The following is a 13,009-nucleotide window of genomic DNA, read 5'->3' as shown; positions in this document are numbered from 1 at the left end:
CGCACGTCTCTCGGGCCCAATAGGAGAGCGGCCGCTCTTGGGTCCAATAGGAAGCGGCCGCTCTGCGGGGTGAAGCGGGTCCGGAGCGGAGCGGGGCCTGGTACGAGCGGCGCGGATATCGCGATATGGGGGGGGGTATTGCGATAGGAGGGGGGGGCCCGTTTGGGGCTATTGAGGGGTGGCTTCTCCCCTATGCAGGTGGGAGCGGCCCCTTCCCGCCTGGCGCCGGGCCCCGAGGGATGCTGCGGGTGCCGTTGAGGTGCGTGGCCATGGGGGGGGATTGGGGCATTCCCGATGGAATTCCGGGGCGGGGGGGGGAGCTTCATCCCTGAATGGGATGGAGGCGGGAGGGGGCCGGTGGCTGATCCCAAGGGATGGGATAACGGGATGATAACGGGTTAATAACGGGATGATAACGGGATGATAACGCGTTAATAACGGGATGATAACGGGTTAATAAGGGGATGATAACGGGATAACAACGGGATAATAGCAGGACAACGGGATAATGGGATAACAGGGTAGTAGGATAACGGGATAATAATGAGATAAGAACAGGATAATAGGATAATAAGGGGATGATAATGGGATAATAACAGGATAATAAGGGGATGCCAGCAGGATAATAACGGGATAATAACGAGGTAACAGGATAACAGAATAACAACGGAATAACGGGATAATAACAGGATAGCAAGGGGATAATGTGTTAATAACAGGATAACGGGATAACAGAATAACAACGGGATAACGGGATAATGACAGGATAACAATGGGATAACGGGATAATAACAGGATAACAATGGGATAACGGGATAATAACAGGATAATGGGATAATGGGGTATCAGGATAAGGGGCTCAAGCTCTTCCAGGCGAGGTTTAGATGGAGCTCGGGATGAGCAGGGGTTGGGATTGGAATCACCATTCCCAGCAGCATTCCCAACCCATGGCGCCCTTGGAAGCACCGGGGATGCCTGGATGGGAAGGCTCCCAAGCTCTTCCCGCTTCCCCTAAGCCGTTACTCCCCGTTCTCCACCTGCAGCCATGTCCCTGTGCCAATGCACGGTGAAGCCCAGCGGCTCGGATCCCTGCTGCTTCCCAAGCGGGGCCGGGGTCAAGGTTTTCCTGCACTGGAGCGGGCCGGAGGAGCGGGAATGCTGCTGGATCTACAGGCAGGGCCCGCTCAGCGCCGAGGACATCTGCATGGACCTGGCGCAGCGCATCGGTGCGGCCCAATGGGATGGGATGGGATGGGATGGGATGGGATGGGATGGGATGCATGGAATTCCCAACCTCCGGCATCCTCCATTGGGGAAATGGGGGTTGCTTTTCCCGGGAATGCCACATGGAAGCCCTATGATTCCCATTGCAGGGATCACCCCGCTCTGCTCCAGCCTCTTCGCCCTCTACGACCCCCAGAGCCGCCTGTGGCTGCCCCCCAACCACCTCTTCCACATCGGCACGGACACCAACCTCTGCCTGCTCTTCCGCATGCGGTGAGGCCCCATTCCCGCTTTTCCCTAGGGAAAAAGCTCCCTTTTCCCATTGCAGGCGCTCGGAAGAGGCTTTTCCCCCCTTGCTTTGCCAGGTATTACTTCCGGAATTGGCACGGGATGAACGGGAAGGAGCCGGCCGTGTACCGCAACGCCCCGCGCCACGGCGAGCATCCCGAGGAGGGGATGCAGGGCTCAGCCCTGCTCGACAGAGCATCCTTCGAGTACCTCTTTGAGCAGGTACCACCCCCCCCATCCACCACCATTCCATAGGGATTAAAGGACCGAGCAGCATCATTCCTTCGGGATTTTGCCCTTGGAATAGGGGAAATTCGACTTCATCCACGACGTGGCCTCTTGGAAGGAGCTGCCGAGCGAGCAGGAGGTGCAGAGGTTCAAGAACGAGAGCCTGGGCATGGCCGTGCTCCATCTCTCCCACATCGCCCTAAGGAAAGGCATCTCCTTGGAGGAAGTAGCCAGGAAGTACAGGTGATTCCCGATGTTCCTCTCCTGGCATTCCAGCTTTTATCCCTGGATGGGGTTGGGAAGGGCTCCTCCCACTTCCATGGATCCGTGGAGCTCCCGTTGCTTGCTCCAAGCCCCGTCCATTGAGCGCATCCAAACCTTCTCCCTTCATCCCATCCCAGTATCCCGCAGGGAAGAACGTTCCCCCTGGGAGCATCTCCAGTGTTCCAATAGCTCCCTATCCCCTTCTGCTCCGGAGCGGAGAAGAATCCCATTGTCCTTGATAGGATCTCCCCCCACCTCCCCTTTTCCATATGGAAACACTGCCGAGCATGGAATTCCATATGGAAACACTGCCGAGCGTGGAATTCCATATGGAAACACTGCCGAGCATAGAATTCCATATGGAAACACTCTGAGTGTGGGATTCCATATGGGATGCTACCAAGCATAGAATTCCATATGGGAACACTGCTGAGTGTGGGATTCCATATGGAAACACTGCCGAGCATGGAATTCCATATGGAAACACTGCTGAGTGTGGGATTCCATATGGGATGCTTCCAAGCATAGAATTCCATATGGAAACACTGCTGAGTGTGGGATTCCATATGGGATGCTTCCAAGCATGGAATTCCATATGGAAACACTGCTGAGTGTGGGATTCCATATGGAAACACTGCCGAGCATGGAATCCCATCTGGAAACACTGCTGAGTGTGGGATTCCATATGGGATGCTTCCAAGCATGGAATCCCGTATGGGATGCTGCCGAGGCTGCCTTAGCTTTGCCTTCGCGTCCCGTCCGCAGCTTCAAGGAGTGCATCCCGCGCTCCTTCCGCCGCCAGATCCAGCGGAGCGGTTTGGTGACGCGCTTCCGGCTCCGGCGCGGCTTCCGGCAGTTCCTGCGGCGCTTCCAGCGGCACACGGTGGCCGCCGGCAGGCTCTCGCCGCAGGACCTCATGTCCAAGTACTTGGCCACCCTGGAGCACCTGGCCCCCGCCTTCGGGAGCGAGCTCTTCCCGGTGCTCTCCTTGGATACCTCTTCCGAAGGGGAGAAGGGGCCGCTCAATGGGATCCATCCCGAGCATCCCTTGCTCCCTACGGAGCCGGGGGTCACCCATGAGGTGCTGGTCAGCGGCACAAGCGGGATCCAGTGGCGAGCAGTGCCCATAGAGGTGAGCGCTATCCCACCGCTTCCATTGGCTTTCCCATTGATCCCAGTTTGCCCTCTAGGAATGGAGCCCTTTTCCCATCTTTCCCTCTGCAGAACACGGAGACCTCGTCCCATCGGGGGTACCTGGGCAGGAAGAACCGGAGCAAGGAGCTGGAGGCCAAGGGATCGGCTCCGGAGCGGGATGGTCCCAAATGGTCCCAGTTCTGTGACTTCCAGGAGGTCACCCACATCGTGCTCCGGGAATGCCGGGTCAGCATCCACCGGCAGGACAACAAGTGCCTGGTGAGCGGAGCTTGCTCCGTGCTGGGAAGCACTGGGATCTGCTCCAGATCCAGGCCATCCCATCATGGAATGGGGTTGGGAAGCAGCTGAGGAGCATCCAGTCCAAGGGACTGCTCCCATTGGACCCATCGCCAGGGATGGAGCATCCAAACCTTCTCCATCCATCCCATCCCATCCCTGTGTCCCATGGGGAAGAACTTCCTTGTATCCAAGCTGAATTCCCACTCCTGCATCCCTATAGCCCCGTTCCTCCCTCTTAGGGTTCCTCTATGATGGCCTTTGGGTGCTGAGCCTCTTCCCTCCCTCTTCCCAGGATGTGGTGCTTCCATGCGTCGGGAATGCTCTCTCCTTGGTCTCCTTAGTGGACGGCTACTTCCGCCTCACCGCTGACTCCAGCCACTACCTGTGCCACCAAGTGGCCCCCCCTCGGCTCCTCATGAGCATCCAGAACAGCATCCATGGCCCCATGCAGTGAGTGCCTGATTCCTGACACTGGGAATGGATCGGGGGGGGGGGTTATCCCATCCCATTCCCGTTTGCATTCCCTAGGGAGGAATTTGTCTTGGCCAAGCTGCGCCGGGAGGAGGAGGAAGGGCTCTACATCCTCCGCTGGAGCGGGCTGGACTTCAACCGCATCATCCTGTCCGTGATGAAGCGGGGCCGGGAGCAGGTAAGGGGCAGCATTCCCGGGGTCTCCGTTCGGGATGGAGCATCCCGGCTCTCGGGGAGCGGCCGTGCGCATCCCTGCTCGTGCCGTTGCCAGGCCCCTGGGCGGCGCGGCAGCCTCCAGTACAGGCAGTTCCGGATCCAGAAGAGGAGCGATTCCTTCGTGCTGGAAGGCTGGGATCGGGAGTTCCCCACCTTGCAGGAGCTGCTGGATGTGCTCAAGGGCTGCACCCTCAAGTCTGGCAACGAGAGCTTCACGGCGAAGCGGTGCTGCCCCCCCAGAGCAGGAGGTAAAGGGGCCCGGATGGGAGCATCCCGGCGTTCCCGGAGCATCCGCATCAGCCTCTCCCCTCCTATGGCAGAGATCTCGGACCTGCTCATCGCCAGGAAGGCCAAGGCCAGCACCAAGCAGCTCCTCAACCTCTCCCAGCTCAGCTTCCATCAGATCCGCAAGACGGAGATCAGCCAGGTCCGGAGCATCCCGATCCCCATCCCATGGGATGCTCCCTGGGGCGTCGAGAGCCATTGGGGTGGAGCAAGGAGAAGGGGGAGCAAAGGGGGTGCCTGGAGCAGGAGCAACCCCAGTGTTTGGCACCGAGGGTGAAGGCCAGGATGGGTGGGATGGGGCTGGAATAGCGGGATAACAATGGGAATGGGTTTGGAATTCCCCTTGCAGAGAGCCCATTTGGGCCAAGGCACCCGCACCAACATCTACGATGGGATGCTGAGCATCCATGGGGCCGGCGAGGATGAAGCCGGATGCTTCCCTACGGAGCCCAACAACAACAGCCGGGAGCTGCACGTGGTGCTGAAGGTGCTGGACCCCAGCCATAGGGATATATCCCTGGTGAGCCCATCCCAGCGTCAGGAATGGGGCTTGGGATAAGCGGGAATGGCGCTCTGTTTCGGGATGCAGGGATGCTCCATGGAGCCGGGGATGGGATGAGCTTCCCGGTCTTTCCCAGCTTGGGAATGGCGCTTCCATGGATGCTCCCGATCCCTGCAGGCCTTCTTCGAGACCGCCAGCCTCATGAGCCAGGTGGCCCACAGCCACTTGGCCTTCGTGCACGGCGTCTGCGTGCGTGGCTCCGAGAGTAAGCCATTCCCAGCCTTTATTCCCATCTTTATCCCGGTGCTGCCGGCGCCGGCGGGATAACGGCTCCCGCTTCCCAGATATCCTGGTGGAGGAGTTCGTGGAGCACGGCCCCTTGGATGTGCTGCTGAGGAAGGAAAGGGGCCGCATCAGCGTGGCCTGGAAGATCACCGTGGCCAAGCAGTTGGCCAGTGCCTTGAGCTACCTGGTAACGCAGCTCCGAGGGGATGCTTCCAGCAGGGAATGGCGCTGGAATCGCCTCCAAGCACTTGCTGTGCCCTTGGGGTTTGGGAATGAGCTGCTCTGTGCTTCCCAAAGCCCATCCTGGCCATGGCGGGGGGGGGGGATCTTCCCTTTTCCTTGCATTCCCTGCTTGGGAATGGGTTTGGGAATTGGGGTTTGGGATTTGGGGTTTGGGAATTGAGGTTTGGGTTTATGCAAAGGGATAAGGAGAAGGGAATGGGAGCTGGGAGCTTTTCCTTTGGGATCTCTCCCTGTTCCCAAGGAAGCTCCATGAGGTCCTGCCCCTGCCTTAGGGCAATCCCAAGCTGAGCATCGTGCTCTATAGCGGGATATCCTTCCCCATGCCTTGGGATTGGGATTGGAGGAGCTTTCCGGTCCCATTCCCAAGGCATTCCAGGATTCCCTGGTTTCTCCCGACAGGAAGACAAGAACCTGGTGCATGGCAACGTGTGTGCCAAGAACATCCTGGTGGCCAGGAAGGGCCTGGAAGAGGGAGCTGTGCCCTTTGTGAAGCTCAGCGATCCCGGCCTCAGCTTCACCGTGCTCTCCCGGGAGGGTATTGCCTTGCTCCATGCTCCAAGCTGGAATTCCACAGGGATTCCCCCTCTTTCCCCCCCATCCCAACCTCCGTGTGTTGGCATCTTGAAGCCATCCCATTATGGGAGCTTTTCCCCTTCTCCGTGTGCTCCCTGCCTGGATCCTGAGCATCCTTCCCTTATCCCGAAGAGCGCGTGGACCGCATCCCATGGATCGCTCCGGAATGCGTTTGGGACGTGGGCAACCTCAGCCCCGCAGTGGATAAATGGAGCTTTGGGACCACCCTGCTGGAAATCTGCTTCGATGCCGACGTCCCATTGAAGGAACGAGCCCCTTCCGAGGTGCGGAGCCCGCTCCGGCGCCCCGATCCCGCTGGGAATGGCGCCAGTTCCCGATGGGAACGCCGCTCTTCCCGCTGCTGTCCCCCTAGAAGGAGCGCTTCTATGAGAAGCGGCACCGCCTCCCCGAGCCCTCGTGCAGGGAACTGGGCAGCCTCATCTCCCAGTGCCTGCGGTACAGCCCCGGAGAGCGGCCGTCCTTCCGGACCATCCTGCGGGATCTCACCCAGCTCCAGCCCCACGGTGAGGGGACGGGAGCTGCGCTGGGGTGGGGGAAAGGGAAAAAGGGAGGGAAGGAGATGGGGAAAGGGGGGGGAATGGGAAAAGGGAAGGAGGAATGTGGGAAAAGGGGGGGAATAGGGGGAAAGGGAAAAAGGGAGGGAAAGAGATGGGGAAAGGGGAAAAAATGGGAAAAGGGGGCGAGTAGGTGAAAAGGGGAAAAGGGAGGGAAAAATGGGAAAAGGAAAGATCTGGGAAAAGGGAGGGGAAGTGAAGAAAAGTGAAAAAGGGTGGGAATGAGGTGAGAAAAGGGGAAAAAATGGGAAAATGAAAGGAAAAACCTGGGAAAAGGAGAGAATAAGGGGGAAAAGGGAAAAACATAGGGAAAGAAATGGGAAAAGGGGGGAAATTGGAAAAGGAAAGGAGGAATCTGGGAAAAGGAGGGGAATGATGGGGGAAAGGGAAAAAGGGAGGGAAAGAGATGGGAAAAGAAAAGGAGAAATCTGGGAAAAGGGGGGGAAAGTGAAGAAAAGGGAAAAAGGGAAAGAGATGAGAAAAGGGGAAAAAATGGGAAAATTAAAGGAAAAATCTGGGAAAAGGGGAGAATAAGGGGGAAAAGGGAAAAAGGGAAGGAAGGAGATGGGAAAAGGGGGAAAATGGGAAAAGGCAAAGAGGAATCTGGGAAAAGGGGGGGGAATGAGGGAGGAAAGGGGAAAAGTCCATTGTGGGAAAGGGGATGAAGGAGCAGCTCCCCCCTCCCCTCTTCCCTCCTTCCCAGCCCTTGTGGACGTCAGCGCCGTGAACCCCGAGTTCCCGGTCTCGGACCCCACGGTTTTCCAGAAGCGTTACCTGAAGAAGATCCGGGAGCTGGGGGAGGTACGTGCCCCTCCCCCCCCCCATTCCAGAAACATGGATTGGGGGTGAAGGGAATGCTCTTTGCCAACCGCCCAGTTTGAACTGGAATCAGGATTCCCAAGGGAAATGATGGGATAAATCCCTCAGGGATCAACCCCGCTTCCGGTGGGCCCAGGGGGTGTCGGTTATCCAGGTTCATTCCCGCCTCTTCCCAACCTGATTCCCAGTGAATCCGCATTGGGTGATTCCATCCTCTGCCCAACCTAATTCCCAATTAATCCACATTGGATGAATCCATTCTCTTCCCAACCTGATTCCAATGAATCCACATTGGATGAATCCATCCTCTTCCCAACCTGATTCCCAACAAATCCACATTGGATGCATCCGTCCTCTTCCCAATGAATCCCCATCGGACCCATCCATCCTCTTCCCAATGAATCCCCATTGGACCCATCCATCCTCTTCCCAATGAATCCCCATCGGACCCATCCATCCTCTTCCCAATGAATCCCCATTGGACCCATCCATCCTCTTCCCAATGAATCCCCATCGGACCCATCCATCCTCTTCCCAATGAATCCCCATTGGACGCATCCATCCTCTTCCCAATGAATCCCCATCGGACCCATCCATCCTCTTCCCAATGAATCCCCATTGGACGCATCCATCCTCTTCCCAGTGAATCCCCATTGGACCCATCCATCCTCTTCCCAGTGAATCCCCATTGGACCCATCCATCCTCTTCCCAATGAATCCCCATTGGACGCATCCATCCTCTTCCCAATGAATCCCCATTGGACGCATCCATCCTCTTCCCAGTGAATCCCCATCGGACCCATCCATCCTCTTCCCACCAACTCCCCATGGCCTAACCCCCAAGCCCCCCTGCTCCCCTCTTCCCCATCCCATTGCTCCATGGCGGCGCGGGAATTCCTCCTTCCCACCGGGATGTGGCCTCCTCCTCCCATAGGGACACTTTGGGAAGGTCGGGCTCTATTGCTACGACCCCACCAACGACGGCACCGGGGAGATGGTGGCCGTGAAGTCCCTCAAGGCCGGATCCAGCCGGGAGCTCCTTTCCAGCTGGAAAAGGGAGATCCAGATCCTCAAGACCCTCTACCATGAGAACATCGTCAAGTACAAGGGGTGCTGCAGCGAGCAGGGTGGGCACCCATGGGCGCATGGGGTCAGGGGGGCACCCATAGGGCTGGGGCCAGCACCCAAAAGAGGGGTGAGGACCAAGGGGATGGGGAGCAGGAGCCATAGGGAGCAGCTCCGGAGATGAAGGATGCTGGAAGGGATAAAGGGGAAGGCATCGGTGCAGGGATGGGGGGCACAAGGAAGGTGGTCCCAGGAGCGGGGTGGGATGCTGGGATGGGAACACTGGGAGGGGTTCAATGGGGACACTGGGATGGGTTCAGGGGGGACACTGGGAGGGGTTCAATGAGGACACTGGGATGGGTTCAATGGGGACACTGGGATGGGTTCAATGGGAACACTGGGAGGGGTTCAGTGGGGACACTGGGATGGGTTCAGTGGGAACACTGGGATGGGTTCAATGGGGACACTGGGATGGGTTCAGTGGGAGTACTGGGGTTGGGCTGGGACACTGGAATGGGTTCAATGGGGACACCTGGACGGGTTCAATGGGAACACTGGGATGGGTTCAATGGAGAAGCCTGGGATTGGGCTGGGACACTGGGATGGGTTCAGTGGGAGTACTGGGATTGGGCTGGGACACTGGGATGGGTTCAATGGGAACACTGGGGTGGGTTCAATGGGGACATTGGAATGGGTTCAGTGGGAACACTGGGATGGGTTCAGTGGGAACACTGGGATGGGTTCAATGGGAACACTGGGATGGGTTCAGTGGGAACATTGGAATGGGTTCAGTGGGAACACTGGGATGGGTTCACTGGGAACACTGGGATGGGTTCACTGGGAACACTGGGATGGGTTCAATGGAGCAGGATTGGCTGCCCCATCCCTTGGAGCACCCCGCTTTAGCGCAGGGCCTCGGGATGAGCTCCAGGTCCCTTCCCCCCCATCCCCATTCCCTGCTGGTCCAGCCCCTCCCAACCCCCTGTTCTAGGGGGGGTGGCAGCGATTCCCATAGGGAATTGGGTGCCTTCTCCCTGGCTTCCCTCCCGCAGGGGACCGGGTGGTGCAGCTCATCATGGAGTACGTGCCCCTGGGGAGCCTCCGGGATTACCTGCCCAAGCACAGCGTGAGCCTGGCCCACGTCCTGCTCTTCGCCCAGCAGATCTGCGAGGTGAGGCCTCCTCCAGCCCTCCCCCGGCCCTAAACCCACCCCGTTCCCATTGCCTGAGGGCCTGCCCCGTGTCCCCCCGCAGGGCATGGCCTACCTGCACTCCCTGCACTACATCCACCGGGACCTGGCAGCCCGGAACGTGCTGCTGGAGAGCGAGCACCGGGTGAAGATCGGGGACTTCGGCCTGGCCAAAGCCATCCCCGAGGGCCACGACTACTACCGGGTGCGGGAGGATGGGGACAGCCCCGTGTTCTGGTGGGTACCACTGTGGGGGGGTGCTCATGGGTGCTGATGGGTGCTCATGGGTGCTGATGGATGCTCATGGGTGACTACTACCGGGTGCGGGAGGATGGGGATAGCCCCGTGTTCTGGTGGGTACCACTGTGGGGGGGTGCTGATGGGTGCTCATGGGTGCTGATGGGTGCTGATGGATGCTCATGGGTGACTACTACCGGGTGCGGGAGGATGGGGATAGCCCCGTGTTCTGGTGGGTACCACTCTGGGGGGATGATGGGTGCTGATGGGTGCTCATGGGTGACTACTACCGGGTGCGGGAGGATGGGGATAGCCCCGTGTTCTGGTGGGTACCAGTTTGGGGGGGTGCTGATGGGTGCTGATGGGTGCTGATGGGTGCTGATGGATGCTCATGGGTGACTACTACCGGGTGCGGGAGGATGGGGACAGCCCCGTGTTCTGGTGGGTACCACTGTGGGGGGGTGCTGATGGGTGCTGATGGGTGCTGATGGGTGCTGATGGATGCCAATGGGTGACTACTACCGGGTGCGGGAGGATGGGGACAGCCCCGTGTTCTGGTGGGTACCACTCTGGGGTTGGGTGCTGATGGGTGCTGATGGATGCTCATGGGTGCTGATGGATGCTCATGGGTGACTACTACCGGGTGCGGGAGGATGGGGATAGCCCCGTGTTCTGGTGGGTACCACTGTGGATGGGTGTGATGGAGCTCATGGTGCTGATGGGTACCGATGGGTGCTCATGGGTGCCGATGGGTGCTGATGGATGCTCATGGGTGCTCATGGGTGCTCATGGGTGCTGATGGGTGCTGATGGGTGCCGATGGGTGCTCATGGGTGCTGATGGGTGCTGATGGGTGCCGATGGGTGCTGATGGGTGCCGATGGGTGCTGATGGGTGCCGATGGGTGCTCATGGGTGCTGATGGGTGCCGATGGATGCTCATGGGTGCTGATGGATGCCCATGGGTGCTCATGGGTGCCGATGGGTGCTGGTGGATGCTGATGGGTGTCAATGGGTGCTCATGGGTGCTCATGGGTGTCAATGGGTGCTGATGGGTGCTGATGGGTGCAGGTACGCCGTGGAGTGCCTCAAGGAGTGCAAGTTCTCGTACGCCTCGGACGTGTGGTCCTTCGGGGTGACGCTCTATGAGCTGCTGACGCGCTGCGACGGGGGGCAGAGCCCGCCCGTGGTGAGGGCCGGGAATGGGGCCGGGATCGGGAGTGGGATTGGGATCTGGAATGGGATCGGGATTGGGAATGGGATTGGGAATGGGATTGGGATCTGGAATGAGATTGGGATCTGGATCTGGAATGAGATTGGGATCTGGATATGGAATGGGATTGGGATCAGGATTGGGAATGGGAATGGTATGGGGATTGGAAATGGGATTGGGATCAGGATCAGGATCTGGAATAGGTTTGGGATCGGGATCAGGATCGGGATTGGGAATGAGGTTGCGAATGGGATCGGGATCAGGATCTGGAATGGGTTTGGGATCAGGATCAGGATCGGGATTGGGAATGAAGTTGGGATCGGGAATGGGATCTGGATCAGGATTGGGATCGGGAATGAAGTCGGGATCGGGAATGGGATCTGGATCAGGATTGGGAATGGGATCTGGATCAGGATCGGGATCAGGATTAGGATTGGGAATGAAGTCGGGATCGGGAATGGGATCAGGTTCGGGATGAGGATCCCGGGCTCAGGGCTCCCCGTTTCCCTGTTCCCCCCCTGCCCGCAGAAGTTCCTGGAGCTGCTGGGCCCCACGCAGGGGCAGATGACGGTGCTGAGGCTCATTGAGCTCCTGGAGCGCGGCCGCCGCCTGCCCAGCCCCAGGGACTGCCCCCCAGAGGTGAGGCTGACGCCGAGGCCTGCATCCATGCCCGTGTCCATGTATCTGTGTATCCATATCCATGTGTCCCTGTGTCCATATCCGTGTATCCATATCCATGTATCCATGTGTCCATATCCGTGTGTCCATATCCATGTATCCATGTCCCTGTATCCATATCCATGTGTCCATATCCGTGTGTCCATATCCATGTATCCATGTGTCCATATCCATGTATCCATGTGTCCCTGTATCCATATCCATGTATCCCTGTGTCCATATCCATGTATCCATGTGTCCCTGTATCCATATCCATGTATCCCTGTGTCCATATCCATTGTCCCTGTGTCCATATCCATGTGCCCCTGTGGCCATATCCATGTATCCAAGTCCCTGTATCCATATCCATGTGTTCATGTCCATGCGTCCGTATCCATGTGCCCATGTCCGTGTATCCATGTGTTCATGTCCATGTCCCTGTGTCCATGTATCCATATCCATGTATCCCTGTGTCCATATCTGTGTGTCCATGTCCATGTATTCTGTGGGGAAGAAAGTGAGAAAAGAGGGAAAAGTGGGGAAGAAAATTGGGAGAAGCGGGGAAGAAAGTGGGAAAAGAGGGAAAGTGGGGAAGAAAAATGGGGGAAAAGGGGAAAAAAGTGGAGGGAAAGGGAAAACTGGGAAAAGGGGGTGAAAATTGGGAAAAGGAGGGGAAAAAGTGGGGGGAAAAGTGGGAAGAGTGGGAAAAGAGGAAAAGTGGGGAAGAGACAAAAGGGGGGGAACAGGACTTGGGGGGCGCTGCTCCCGGTCCCATCCCGCCCCATCTCTGCCCCCCAGCTCTACCGCCTGCTGCGGAGCTGTTGGGAAGCGGAGGCCTCGTTCCGGCCGGCGTTCCAGAACCTCGTGCCCCTGCTCCGGAGCTTCCAGGAGAAATACCGGGATCAGGCCCCCTCCGTCTTCAGCCTCTGTTAATGGGGGGGGGTATGATGGACACAATGGGGACCCCCCTTCTTTGCTCCCCATAGCACTGCATTGGGGGGATCCCTGCATCCCGATGCTGCCATTCCCGGTATTCCCAGGGCCGGGATGAGGCCGAACACTGTGAATGGGGCTTCAGCACCAGGACTGTGGCACTTTAAGGGGGGGGCACTGCTCTATGGGGCTCCCCCTTATTTATTGCCCCCCACACCCAGCAGTGGGGGGGGCGATGGGGTGGGGGGACCCCCCTTTTTCTCCCTCCCCCCCAATAAAGGATGTAATGGCCCCAAGCAGCTCCATTATGG

General features: G+C 58.3%; 1 protein-coding gene across 1 annotated transcript; it reads left to right on the top strand.

Annotated features, from left to right (window-relative positions):
- Positions 1-1,045: 1,045 nt before the first annotated feature.
- On the top strand, positions 1,046-12,828 carry TYK2 (tyrosine kinase 2). The gene is made up of 23 exons (XM_061356528.1): positions 1,046-1,226; positions 1,374-1,497; positions 1,590-1,734; positions 1,820-1,983; positions 2,770-3,136; positions 3,229-3,417; positions 3,731-3,888; positions 3,967-4,087; positions 4,181-4,373; positions 4,446-4,552; positions 4,760-4,930; positions 5,090-5,177; positions 5,257-5,384; positions 5,840-5,975; positions 6,146-6,297; positions 6,387-6,537; positions 7,292-7,389; positions 8,342-8,534; positions 9,525-9,643; positions 9,726-9,898; positions 10,967-11,084; positions 11,637-11,747; positions 12,564-12,828. Exons 1-23 carry the CDS (start codon positions 1,046-1,048, stop codon positions 12,696-12,698), a joined length of 3,522 nt encoding a protein of 1,173 aa, XP_061212512.1. The 3' UTR covers positions 12,699-12,828.
- The last annotated feature ends 181 nt before the right edge of the window (positions 12,829-13,009 follow it).

Source organism: Neopsephotus bourkii, unplaced genomic scaffold, assembly GCF_033783945.1.
Source record: "Neopsephotus bourkii isolate Nb327-2 ecotype Australia unplaced genomic scaffold, CSIRO-AGI_Nbou_v1 NB_857, whole genome shotgun sequence".
Lineage (NCBI taxonomy): Eukaryota > Metazoa > Chordata > Aves > Psittaciformes > Psittacidae > Neopsephotus > Neopsephotus bourkii.
Note: the sequence above shows the minus strand (reverse complement) of the source record. Positions and strands in the feature narration are given on the sequence as shown.

Excerpts from the sequence above, each read along its gene's own strand:
- TYK2 (XM_061356528.1), top strand. The coding sequence starts at position 1,046 with ATGTCCCTGTGCCAATGCACGGTGAAGCCCAGCGGCTCGGATCCCTGC. Across the intron at positions 1,498-1,589 it reads TGCCTGCTCTTCCGCATGCG|GTATTACTTCCGGAATTGGC; the intron begins GTGAGGCCCCAT and ends TTGCTTTGCCAG. Across the intron at positions 4,931-5,089 it reads GCCATAGGGATATATCCCTG|GCCTTCTTCGAGACCGCCAG; the intron begins GTGAGCCCATCC and ends CGATCCCTGCAG.